The sequence below is a fragment of the Kalmanozyma brasiliensis genome (assembly GCF_000497045.1).
Source record: "Kalmanozyma brasiliensis GHG001 unplaced genomic scaffold PSEUBRA_SCAF3, whole genome shotgun sequence".
Lineage (NCBI taxonomy): Eukaryota > Fungi > Basidiomycota > Ustilaginomycetes > Ustilaginales > Kalmanozyma > Kalmanozyma brasiliensis.
In genome coordinates, this window is record NW_015961970.1 from 1,271,073 (window position 1) to 1,282,120 (window position 11,048).

The 11,048-nt window shown below is 57.2% G+C and overlaps 5 protein-coding genes across 5 annotated transcripts; 1 reads left to right on the top strand and 4 right to left on the bottom strand.

Moving 5' to 3' along the window:
- Positions 1 to 219: 219 nt before the first annotated feature.
- Positions 220 to 969, top strand: PSEUBRA_004331 (protein of unknown function DUF202; the record flags this gene model as incomplete). The annotated part of the gene is made up of 4 exons (XM_059465283.1): positions 220 to 383; positions 468 to 620; positions 691 to 815; positions 890 to 969. The coding sequence occupies 4 exons, from the start codon at positions 220 to 222 to the stop codon at positions 967 to 969; spliced, it is 522 nt and encodes a 173-aa protein (XP_059320542.1).
- A 218-nt stretch (positions 970 to 1,187) lies between these two features.
- Positions 1,188 to 1,590, bottom strand: PSEUBRA_004332 (CsbD-like protein; the record flags this gene model as incomplete). Its single annotated transcript, XM_016437881.1, has 2 exons — positions 1,188 to 1,458; positions 1,565 to 1,590. 2 exons carry the CDS (start codon positions 1,588 to 1,590, stop codon positions 1,188 to 1,190), a joined length of 297 nt encoding a protein of 98 aa, XP_016291422.1.
- Positions 1,591 to 3,340: 1,750 nt separating this feature from the next.
- Positions 3,341 to 5,512, bottom strand: PSEUBRA_004333 (Histidine triad (HIT) protein; the record flags this gene model as incomplete). Its single annotated transcript, XM_016437878.1, has 1 exon — positions 3,341 to 5,512. One exon carries the CDS (start codon positions 5,510 to 5,512, stop codon positions 3,341 to 3,343), a length of 2,172 nt encoding a protein of 723 aa, XP_016291423.1.
- A 757-nt stretch (positions 5,513 to 6,269) lies between these two features.
- On the bottom strand, positions 6,270 to 8,287 carry PSEUBRA_004334 (CRAL-TRIO domain protein; the record flags this gene model as incomplete). Its single annotated transcript, XM_016437877.1, has 2 exons — positions 6,270 to 8,095; positions 8,236 to 8,287. 2 exons carry the CDS (start codon positions 8,285 to 8,287, stop codon positions 6,270 to 6,272), a joined length of 1,878 nt encoding a protein of 625 aa, XP_016291424.1.
- Positions 8,288 to 9,666: 1,379 nt separating this feature from the next.
- On the bottom strand, positions 9,667 to 10,851 carry PSEUBRA_004335 (JmjC; the record flags this gene model as incomplete). The annotated part of the gene is made up of 1 exon (XM_016437871.1): positions 9,667 to 10,851. The coding sequence occupies one exon, from the start codon at positions 10,849 to 10,851 to the stop codon at positions 9,667 to 9,669; it is 1,185 nt and encodes a 394-aa protein (XP_016291425.1).
- Between the last annotated feature and the right edge of the window lie 197 nt (positions 10,852 to 11,048).

The following is an 11,048-nucleotide window of genomic DNA, read 5'->3' on the forward strand; positions in this document are numbered from 1 at the left end:
GTGCTCGGCTCTGGCTCGAGCTCGATTAAGGCTTGGCGCCTGCATATCTGGCTCCTGTTGCACACAGACATCTTGTCTTGATCGTGTCGGCGAACGGGTTCCAGCTTCCTTTCAACCCACCATGACATCGATCCACACCGGCAGAACCACGCCGTAGCAACCTTGCGGACATAGACATCCTATACACCCGGCAGTGCCAGTCCAAAAGCAGATTCGGCCATGTCGGCAGTACTGCGGCCTGTCAAGGCGGCCCTGAACCGAGTTCATGGAGCGTTCAGTCTCGAACTGCAGAACGAGGGCAGCGTTGCCCGCGATCACCTTGCATCGGAAAGGACCTTCCTCGCATGGCTCCGGACGAGTCTCAGTCTGGTCAGCATCGGCATGTGAGTACGCAATCTTGGTGGTAGAGGAGAGGCAGAAGAGGAAACTGACATATGTAGCACTGAATTCCGTTGTATCTCGGACAGCGCTGTGACACAGCTCTTCCAGCTCCCGTCGCTGGTCGGAACACCACAACACCCGCAGCCAGGGCTCGCTTTTCCACAAGACCCCGTACTCGACTGGTCCGACACAGCGCCCCATATCTTGCTCTCCCAGCGACTGGCCAACATCGCAAAGCTGTACGTGCCATCGCTCACCGCGCACTTTCACGAAGCAGACACTGACCGAATCCGATCCGCACCACCACAGAGGCAAGCCATTAGGCGGCTCGTTCATCCTCCTCGGCGTTTGCGCTCTTCTGCTCGGATGCTACCGCTACTTTGCAGTACAGGCCACGCTCGTACGCGGCAAGTTTATACCCTCTAGAGTCGGAAGTGAGTTCGGTCGTCGTCGTTACTACTTTTCAATGACTCGGATGCTGATGACCATATTGCCTTTTCTGATGCAGTTCTGACCATTTCATTACTTGTCGGCGCACTCGTGGTTGCAGCGACGGCTGTGATCCTTGCAGGGCGGCACACATACTAAATGCCTGATGGCCATCACGCCTTCTGGTAGACCACAGTAGATCCTATTGCTGGCCAAGCACAAGTGATCATGGTTAATCCGCTCACAGCAATAACGATGACGAGGACGACACGGGCGAGGTCAGGGTGATGATCAATGAGTGAAATTGGTATCTTGTATTAAGAAAGCAACGTCAGACATGACGAGCGGAGGGAGTGTCTATGGAACGCGCAAAACGTTTAAGAGTTGATCTCCTTCTGGGCCTTGCCAGACTCCTCCTGAGCCTTGCCGGACATCTCCTTGGACTTGTTGCCGGTGATGGAGCCGACAACGTTGTCGACCTTGCCGGAGACCTGGTCCTTGGTGCCCTCGGCGTAGCCCTTGGCCTCAGCCGACTTGATCTCGGCCTCACCCTTGGCGTGCTGCTCCTTGCCGGTGGACTGCCAGTCAGCAGAGCCGATGACGTTGCCGATGGTCTCCTTGACGGTACCGGCGACCGAGTTGTAGTTTCTGTTAGCAAGGATAGGATGCGATGAGGATGGATGGTCAGCTGTCGGGTTCCATGCGATGATGAGGAGGGGAGGGCCCGTGGTGAGGGAGAAGGTGGATTGCTTACCCGTTAGCCTTGGAAGGTTCAGCCATTGTGAATGATTTGAGTGTTTGTGTTGGTTTGAAGAGGGAGAGATGCGTTGTTCTTGGTGGGACGGAGAGGAGAGACGAACGGTCAAGGGAGAGGTTTATATGCTTTCGGAGAGGGAGCACGTTTCCAAGGCCAGAGGCAGCCTAAAGCCACAGGCGAGCCTCGTGACGGTAAGAGAGGGAGGGCAGCTTACGGCGGCGGATACCTCTGTGGAGCTTACACAGCGGGGCGGCCAAGGGTCTGACCCTTGAAGCCGCTTTCATCGAGTTGAGCCGTGCCAAGTCGGAGTTGAGTGACGTGTTGCTCGGCTTGTCCAACATCGACTCTGCCAGCCCTTAATCCATAAGCCTGGACCAACCTTGAGCTGATGCGGTCCCGTGTCTAGCCCGGATGGGCATCGTCACTCTGCATACTCATCCTGCCTAGCTACCGTCCCCAACTGATGAGACAGGCACATGGGATCCAGACGCTTCCGTCCCTCACAATAATGGACGTGCGGCCTCCGAATGCTAATGCAACTCGCTGCACAGCCAGACGCGGCTTCATTGTGGTTACCCATCGTGCGCTACATTGACATGTCATGATGATGCGCGATGCAATTATCCGTCATAAGGCGAAAGCCGATCGGCCCGGGTGGGCTGCCACGTACGCAACTACGCCTGCCTGCACATAACATGTCTGGCTGACCGGGTCAGGCACGCATCGAGCTCGGCGGTGAGCACCGGATGAAATGCCAAGTTGCTTGACTTGACGTCATTCTTGTAAGACAAGCTCGGCGGATGATGGTTCCAAGGTGTGGCAAAGAGTACACGCGGCTACCGCTGCCCAGACGAGATGCAGTACACAGTCTGGACCCTGTTCATGAACGCTTGCGGAGCGAGGGTGCGAGGCACTCCCCGTGAGATCCGGCAGCGCACACAGCCTCCCGAAACCTGTGCGGTCACAAAGCCCTCAACATCAGGCAACTTTCACGGTTAGGCAGGTTACGATCGAGCAAGCTGGCCATTCTGCAAGCCACGAGGTCATTCCTAGAATCACAAAACGGAAGTGGCTGATGCGCAAGTGTTGATGATGCCCGTGCAGTGTCATTTTCCCCACGTTTTTTCGGCTGTTTCCCTCCACTCTAGCCGCGAGGTGACGTCAGCTGTTCCCTCAACTTGGTGTGAGCCCAATTTGGAAATTCAATCGGCACCAACTTCGTGGCCTCCGAGGCGAAGCACGATGATGGAATCGGGGCTTCTTTTCGTTCTTTCCGTGCGTCGAGCTGCCGGTGAATGTCGGCACATCCCGATAGAGTGACTCGCCTTGCATACCCAATACCGGATGGTCCGCGCCGAGCTGACGTGGCACTGCGAATGAATGCTCGCTTGCGGTGGGGCTTGACAGCTTGGGATCGACCTCGGCTTTACTCCAGCCGGGCGAGCTCTATTCATCGTCAGGGGCGAGCTTTGATGCGCCTATGTGTCAGGGATCGACGCCCGCGTTCCCAGGCAACGGCTCCGTCACAATACAGCTTTGCACTCCATCACACATTTCACAATGCGAAGTAAGACGGCGATCGGTTGATAGGAGGAGCCATGCGATGGTGAGCATTGCAATGCAGTCTGGGCGCACAGTGCGCCGTTGTGAACACTTCTGATGCACGCTCAGGGCGCGTCACAAGCGGATCGGTGTGTGCAGAGGCCGCATGACAGGGGCATTTGAACGATGGTGACAGCTGCGTAGTTGTGACAGGTCCATTGTGGTGACACTTCAGTGGGTATGGCCTTCGTGACCTTCAGGATCCTCATGATCCGGCCAGTCCTCGAAGCCATCCTCGAAGATCTCTTGCAACCTCTGCTGCTTCTCTCCGATGCTACCGAGGTTGTCATCCTTCATGATCGCTTCCCACTGCTGCATCTCTTCGTCTGTCAGCAGACACTGATCAAGCGCAGCTTGCAGCCTCTCTTCACCTCCATCGCGCATACTCTTTCCGATGAGCACGATCTCCTGCCTTCGATCCCCCCAGTCACCTTGGAAGTCCTTCTTGATCGCTTCTACAATCTCCTTATCCTGAGGCCACATCTCTTCGTTCAGCTCGCACCTCCATCGTGCACCACCTTGAAGCGTGAGCATGATTCCAGCCTGGGACCACTCGCCGAACATCAGCGGTCGTGTAGCCAGCCAGACGAAGCCTTTGGATCGCAACAAGGGCCCGAAGGTCGAGCTGGCGTTCTTGGCTTCAAGTCGTGCCTGCGGGTTGAGCTGCGGTTGCGCTTCTATCTCGTCTTCCACGTCCATGTCTTGGGATGCGTCGTCCGATGCCGAATCGTCCATATTATCGTCTTCGTCCTCGCCGTCGTCGATGTACTCGCTCTGAATGACCACAAACACCTCGCGGATCGTCTCCCACAGTCTCGCGGTGTGGAAGGGTCTACGAGCACGATAAACGAAGCTGCCGATGCCGTACTCCTCCGTCTCGGGCTTGATCTCCTCGTTCAGGCTCTTGAGCCATCCTGCGCCGAGGGCAGCCTTCTCGTAGTTGAACAGGTTCGTGTTCAGAATCTCCCCGAGATCGACGCGACTGCGGGTGGTTGGGATGATCTTGGCCTCCGGATTGAGGAGTCGCACGAAAGCCACGATTCGCTCCACCTCGGCCTCGCTGACGAGATCGCACTTGTTGATGAGGATGACGTTGGCGAACTCGAGCTGGTCGGTTTGGAGGTCCGAGATGTTCCTGTCGTCCTCTTCAGGGACTTCGTGGTCATCCTTGTGTCGGTCCACGAGGAAGTCGACCGTGTTGAAGTCGTTGAACAAGTTGACGGCGTCGACGACGGTCACGCACGTATCGAGCCGCGCGACCGCCGGCAATCCACCCTGCTTCAGAATGGCTGCCACCTTCTCATCGCCCTCCATGTCGTCCGCCATCTCGGTATACATCGAGGCGAACTCCTCGGAAAACGTCTCGGCCACCTGCATCGGTTCCGAGATCCCGGTGCTCTCGATGAGCAGATAGTCGATCTCGCCGTCCGCCGCCAGAGCCGCTACCTCTTCGAGCAAGTCCCCACGCAGAGTGCAGCAGATGCACCCGTTCTGCATCTGCACCACCTTCTCTTCCGCTTGGGTGACTCGATGGTTCGAGAGAAGGGAGGCGTCAATGTTGAGTGCGCCCATGTCGTTGACCACGACCGCGACGCGGAGACCGTGTTTGGGCGAGGTGAGGATGTGTTCGAGGAGTGTGGTCTTGCCGGCGCCGAGGAAGCCGCTGAGCAGTGTTACAGGGAGGCGGTCGGTGCGAGTCCGCTTTTCAGGGGCTGTCTGAGCAAGTTCGGCGGGTCTTTTAGTCGAAGTCGGTACGATGGTGGGGTCGAATCTGCCGCCTGTGAAGAAGGTGCTGAGGAATGCAGCCTCGTCGCGCATCTGCTGACTCGTTCGAGGCTTGCGATCCTCGTCCGCATCTACTTTACGCTCCTGACCCGTGGCGAGCAGCTTCTTGATGTCAAAGCCCCACTGGTCCAGGTGAGCGTAGATCAGATCGTTTGGCTCGATATCCCCCGTCTTGCGGGGCAAGATATGCACGTGCAAATGCGGCACCGTCTGTCCGGCCCCTTCGCCATCCTGAACGCTGATCGTTAGTGCGTCGGCCTCAAAGACCTGTTCCAGTCCACGTGAGATCTCTTGCACGCTCTGAAACAGCGAGCTGACGACTTCGGATGGAACCTCTGACAGGCGGTGGTATGGGGTGGTGGGGATGACCAGCACGTGACCAGGCACGATGGGCTTGAGGTTGACGATGGCAGCGCAACACCCGTCGGGTGAGCGGTAGAAGGTCTGGGCTGTCACATCGAAGGATGCGAAGCGAGTCGAAGCGTCTTTCTTGTGCGCAATGTGCTTGGTAGCAGGTGCAGCAGGCGCTGCTTTTGGTGAGACGGCAATGGGAGCCATCTTGTCTATGATCGTCTGCGAAGGCGAAGATAACGACGAAGCACAGTGAAGTCGTTGTAGTCGAGAAGCATGTAGAGAAGGAGCGACGAAGCTTTTTGAGGAGGTAGGCGGATGCGATCGAGCTACACCGCCCTTCTCGTCTGTCGCAGGCTGTCTAAATCGAGTCGTCCTGGGCGGAACCTTCCTGAAAGTGTCGGGCAGAGGTCTAGGCGTACCAAACCAGGGCCTCGATCTGACCAGAAGGGTCGACCAAGACGACCTTACCGGTCCGCTCCCGTTGGCTGCCATATCTAGACCATCCCCGCCGGTGCGTAGCATCTTGCATTGCCGCAGACGGCAAGCATGGATGGAGAGGCAAGGACAAAAGTGCAGACCGTTTGTGTGCCCTGTCAAACACGGCCAGAGGAAGAAATCTGGCGCTGCCGAATCTCGAGCTCCCCGCAAGGGTCCACGAGTCGCAGACAGCGGCATTGGAAATCAGCGCTCCGAAGAGGACCTTCCCGGTCACATCATGACCATAACCGTGCCCGTTGGACAACCAATCTCGACGCTTCGATTAGAGGGCTTGCGTCTGATCACACATCAGCGCTCGGCTAAAGCCTTGATAAGGTCGTCGGCACATATGACAACCTTCGCAGTGACAAGCAATGACACACGAACTAAGGTATCTTGTTAATGGAACAGACGGAGCAGATACAGGACAGGACGATTATCGAAAGCGAGGCTCGAGGCGACGAAACACGTTTATCCCTCATGATCAACCCTTGCTAGAAACGACCGACTTGAGCTTGGCAAAGCCCGACTTGACCTTGATGCTGCCCTTCTTCTTGAGCCCGGCGGAATCGGTGCTGTCGTCGTTCTTGTAGTCGGTAGGGCCTTTCTTTGCAGCACCGTTGCCGTTGGCGTGACCGATTGCGTTGCCGTCAGCGGAGCCGTTGCTGCCGGAACGGCTGGCGCGAGCTGCCTTCCTAGCAGCCTTCTCGTCGGACGAGATGACCTTGTCGGTGTTGACATCGACGGCCTTGCGGGTATCCGCTTTGGAGGCCACGGGCGCTTCGTGGAAGACGTCCTTGCTGCTGTCTTTGTCCTTGCTGCTCTTGCGGCGGCGAGACGAAGCAGCAGCTCCAGCACCAGCGCCGGCGGCAGCACCACCAGCGGCTGCGCCAGCCGCCGCCTCCTCCCCCTCTCCGCCTTCCTCGCCCTCTTCTCCCTCTTCTCCCTCTCCGCCATCGACACCATTCTGCTCGGCTTCCTCTCCAATGCGCTTCTCGACATCCTTGGGGTTGTCGCCCTTCTCGATCGCCTTGATCTCCTTCTTGAGTGTCTTGACGCAGGCCTTGCGACCGACAACGTGGCGGATCACCTCGCCGTCCTTCTGCTTGTACTCCCAGGTGACGACACCTTGTCCGTCGAGGGTGCCGTTTCGGTGGTAGACCGTCTTGCCGCGGAAGTAGGGCTCGTGCTCGAACTGGGCGACACGCAGCTTCTTGACGAGCAGCTCGCGTTTCTTGACGACCTCCTCATCCTTGCCCTTGGTCTCGCACCACTTGCGCGTCACCTGCTCGTACTCCTTGGCCACCTTCATGTACTTGTCCCACGTCTTCTTCTTTCCCTCCTCGTCCTTGGTCTGGTCGTTCTCGCCCTCTTCGGGCTCGATGAACTCGAACTCGTTGACGTTGTTGCCGCCCATGTTGGACATGAGGCGCTCCTTGGGCACGTTGTCGAGGTCGTCGGGCTTCTTGGTGAACTTAACCTTGGATCGCACCACGGGGTCGAGCATGGGTCCGAGCAGCTTCCAGATACCGGAGAAGACCCAGGGAGCATTGTGAATGTAGAGGATGGCCAGCGATTCAGGGTAGTAGGCCTCGAGACACTTGACAATGAAAAGAATGCAGTTCCAGTCCATGTTCTTGAGACCGAAGCCGGTCATGTCGAAAAGGAGCACCACCTTGTCGTTGGGCGGCTGCATGAGCAGGCGGAACGATTCCATGGCGTAGATAACGTACTTGGACATGGACGCGCCGGGCTGGCCGTAGGTCATGTGCTTGGCCACGTGGATGTAGGCGATGGGCTGCTCGTCGTCGGTGGTGCCCATGGCGTAGGTCTTGCCCGAGCGCTGCTGGTCGAGGAACTTTTCGATCTGGGCATTGCCCAAGTCACCGTTCTCGGCGAGCTCCTCGACGTTGTTGTCGAGACGCCACTTCATGCAGCCGGCCATCATGGCGAAAGCACGCGAGACGTCCCACTTTCGCGCACGCAGGAAACGCAAGACGTCCGTGTCCGGGTTGTCCATCTTGACAAACTTCCAGAAGGTGGTGCGCAGCGCAGAGCCGCCGTAGGTCTTGAGGAGGTCGTCGAGCGCGGCCATCTCCTCTTTGGCCTTCTGCTCCTCCTTGGCCTTGTCGTCCTTGGGGATGCCGGCGCCCTTGGGACCATCCTGCTTCTCGTCCCAGCCGCCGAGATCGCCGCCGCCACCGCCGCCCTTTTTGCCTTCGCCATCATCGTCTTCGGCGTTTCCGCAGGTTTCGAAGAACTTCAGCCATAGCTCCTGGAGCTTGCCCTCCTGCTCCTCGGTGAGGTTGCCTGTTCCAGCAAAAGGGGATGAGTACAATTCCGGTGACAGTCAGTCAAATGCGCGCTCAGAGCTTGGCGTAAGACGGCAACCACTTCCGAGCAGTCGCCAGGAGAGCCGGTGAATGGTACAAATGGGATCAACTACTCACCGACATAGCCGGGCTGGATCTCAACGTCCTTCTGGCCGATTTCGGTCACCATGATGGACAGATGCTAAGTACGATCGTATCGAAGTCGTGACTCGACGTTGTGGATTGGTGTAAAAACGAAGGAGGAGGTTGGTGTAGTAAGGTGAGGCGCTGTGATCAGCTTCTGTGGTTCGTTGTGACAAAGGCTGAGTGGTATGAAGCCTTTCTGTATCGATGTGGTGTGATGAAAGATAGAGGATGTGATACGATTCAGAAGGGGTGAGGAAGCCGATGATCAGCGAAGGCTGGACTATATACGCTTTGGCTGCACACACGTTCGGCCGTTCCGGTTCGAGGATGTGGCACACTGTAGGAAAATATGACGATTGCGGAAGCGCGGCAATACTCTTCGAGAAGGCAAGGAAGCGGTCTCTCGTACCGTCTCGCTTGGCACGCACACGAGGCTCGAGAGAAGAGCGGCCAGAGGGAGCGGTGTGTAGCTGCCGAGACTAAGCTTTGAGCCCACAGCAGCGGTTGCTGATCTGAACAGGAGCCGCTCCACCGCGGTAGTGCTGCCCGTTTTCTGCAATGCAACCCACTGCACTGGAGATCTTCCCTCCTTTCTAGCTTGATGAACGGCGCGCCATGGCCACTTTACCATCCAAGGACACCGTAGCACCACCGCGACATCGGTCTGAAGGTCCTCTCATCATCATCTTTAGCAGCAGTCATCGCAGTAGCATCGACATCATCATCATCGACGGCCAAGCTCGCTAGGGCTTTGGGCACGGACGTCAGAACCGTATGACGGCAAGATTTCACAAAGGCGGGGTTGGCTGCAAAGCCGGGGAAAAGCAAGTCTTAAAACGCGCATTTGGATGGAGCGGAGTGCCAATCTGAGCCTGCTCTCGTGCCCAAGGTGGAGGGACAAAGGGAAGAAGTGTAATGAGCCAGCAAGAGGTGCATACAAAAAGCCCCCTTGCCGAGCTCAAGATTGCGTAGCCGAACGGAAATGGTAACGAGACGTGAAAGCTGAGCTTCGAGCAAGGGACGGGCGCTGGATGTCGATCGTCTACCGTTCTTGAGTGCGAACGGCCTAGCATGGTCGAAGTCTGGCGTTGCAGCAACTGACTAGCAGAGGCAGCACTAGCTTGGTAATTTGACTTTTGTTCTGACCAGAGTTGCGATCCGAGAGACGCAGCGCCCATATGTCTCCCTCTCACCTCGCGATCAGGTGGTAACCGCGGCTGCCTGGGCTAGAAGACCTTATGCGCTTTTCCCCGCATTCCCCAAGACAGGCAGCATCGACACTCGCCAGTCAGCCTCTTGAGCGTTTCTTCTTGGCTCATGTTTCGCGCCCGATTCGTTGTCATGACACTTCATCAGCTGATGGATCGACGGTGCCTGCGCTGTGGTATGAGACTAGCGGCTCGTGACATCCGATTGAGAGGATCATGTTGCTATTGTGAGACTGGTCTCATCGAGTTGAATGGCCATATCATCTGAGATCTCGTACCACCAGTTGAGACAAAGGCAAAGACCTCGCTCGACGGAATCTTGACCCTGGACAGACACGACCTGGCTGTCTTGCTGTTGCGCCACGTGATGGAACCACCCGCTCGGAAGATAGAGCGTCTCGCCTTCATGAACGCGGATCTTGAGCGCCGGCAGAGCGTAGCCGTACTTGGTCTGTGGAGTGTGCTTCCGAGGTAGCACTCCATCTGCTTCAGCGAGGTTGAGGTCGCGATGGACGAACGGTGCATTGCGCTCGGCGTCCTTTGGCAGCGTCGGATCGACCGGTATCCATCTAGTCGTCGCTCCCCCGCTCTCTCCCTCTAGCTCAAGTTGCCCTGTAGGTTCCTTGATGTATTTGTACACAGGATACTCTTCGTCGTCGCACAGAAAGCAGGCTTCTGCTGGAGGATAGACGGTGAACTCCTTCCAGCCTCGCACCACGGTGAAGAGATTCTCGTAGTAGTCGCGATGCATCGAGGTACGCGACGAGGACGTGCCGATCCAGATATTGGTCGCCTCGGGAGGGTATCCGATCGCCTGCGTGGCCCAAGGCAAGTCGCTGCGGTTGTCTCCGGTGGTTCCTGTCTGCTCTGTGGCTGCACGTAGCTCTAAATCGCGTAAAAGAGGTGACAGATCGCCATACTCCTGGACGCTGAGGTTCGAGTTCTGAGACTGCAAGTAGGCAATTGTATCTGCCTTGCCCTCCGCTTGCTCTGACAGGCGTGTCAGCAGCTCGGAGAAGGGCATGTTCTCTTCCAGAGGCAGCGCAAAGACCGGAGCCCCATGTTCAGGATGCTCAATGAGGTCGTCGGCCCTGCCATCGGGAGTGATGGCCACCACCACGCTTCGATTGGGACCCATGCAGGACTCCAAATAGCTCGTGTCTTTCCATTTGGCGAGCCCGGGACGACCCATCATGCATGCTTCGATCAGCACTGGCACGTGCTCCTCGATGATCTGCTTGAAGTTGTTGGCAGTCGGAGGCTCGGCCAGTCGCGAGGGCCAGTTTTGCCCTCCTTCGTTTTGCGAGAAAGGGATGCCCTGCTGCTTGCGTGACAAGACAGCTCGTTCGCGGAGCAGCAGCATGAAGGGGTCGTCGACATCCTCATTCGGCTCCGTCATCGTCGAGAGCTGTCCGCAAGTGGTCGGGCCATTCTTAACAGCTGCAGCCCAAGCTGATTCCGATGGTCCTCGTCGTTGGCGAGAAGGAAGTCAGAAAGTCGAGTTCAGGGTCCAACACTGCCGGTTATAGATCGGGCGATCGGATGACGAGCTGAAATTGAAAAAAAAAAAAAAAAGGCGGTGGCTCAAGACGCCGG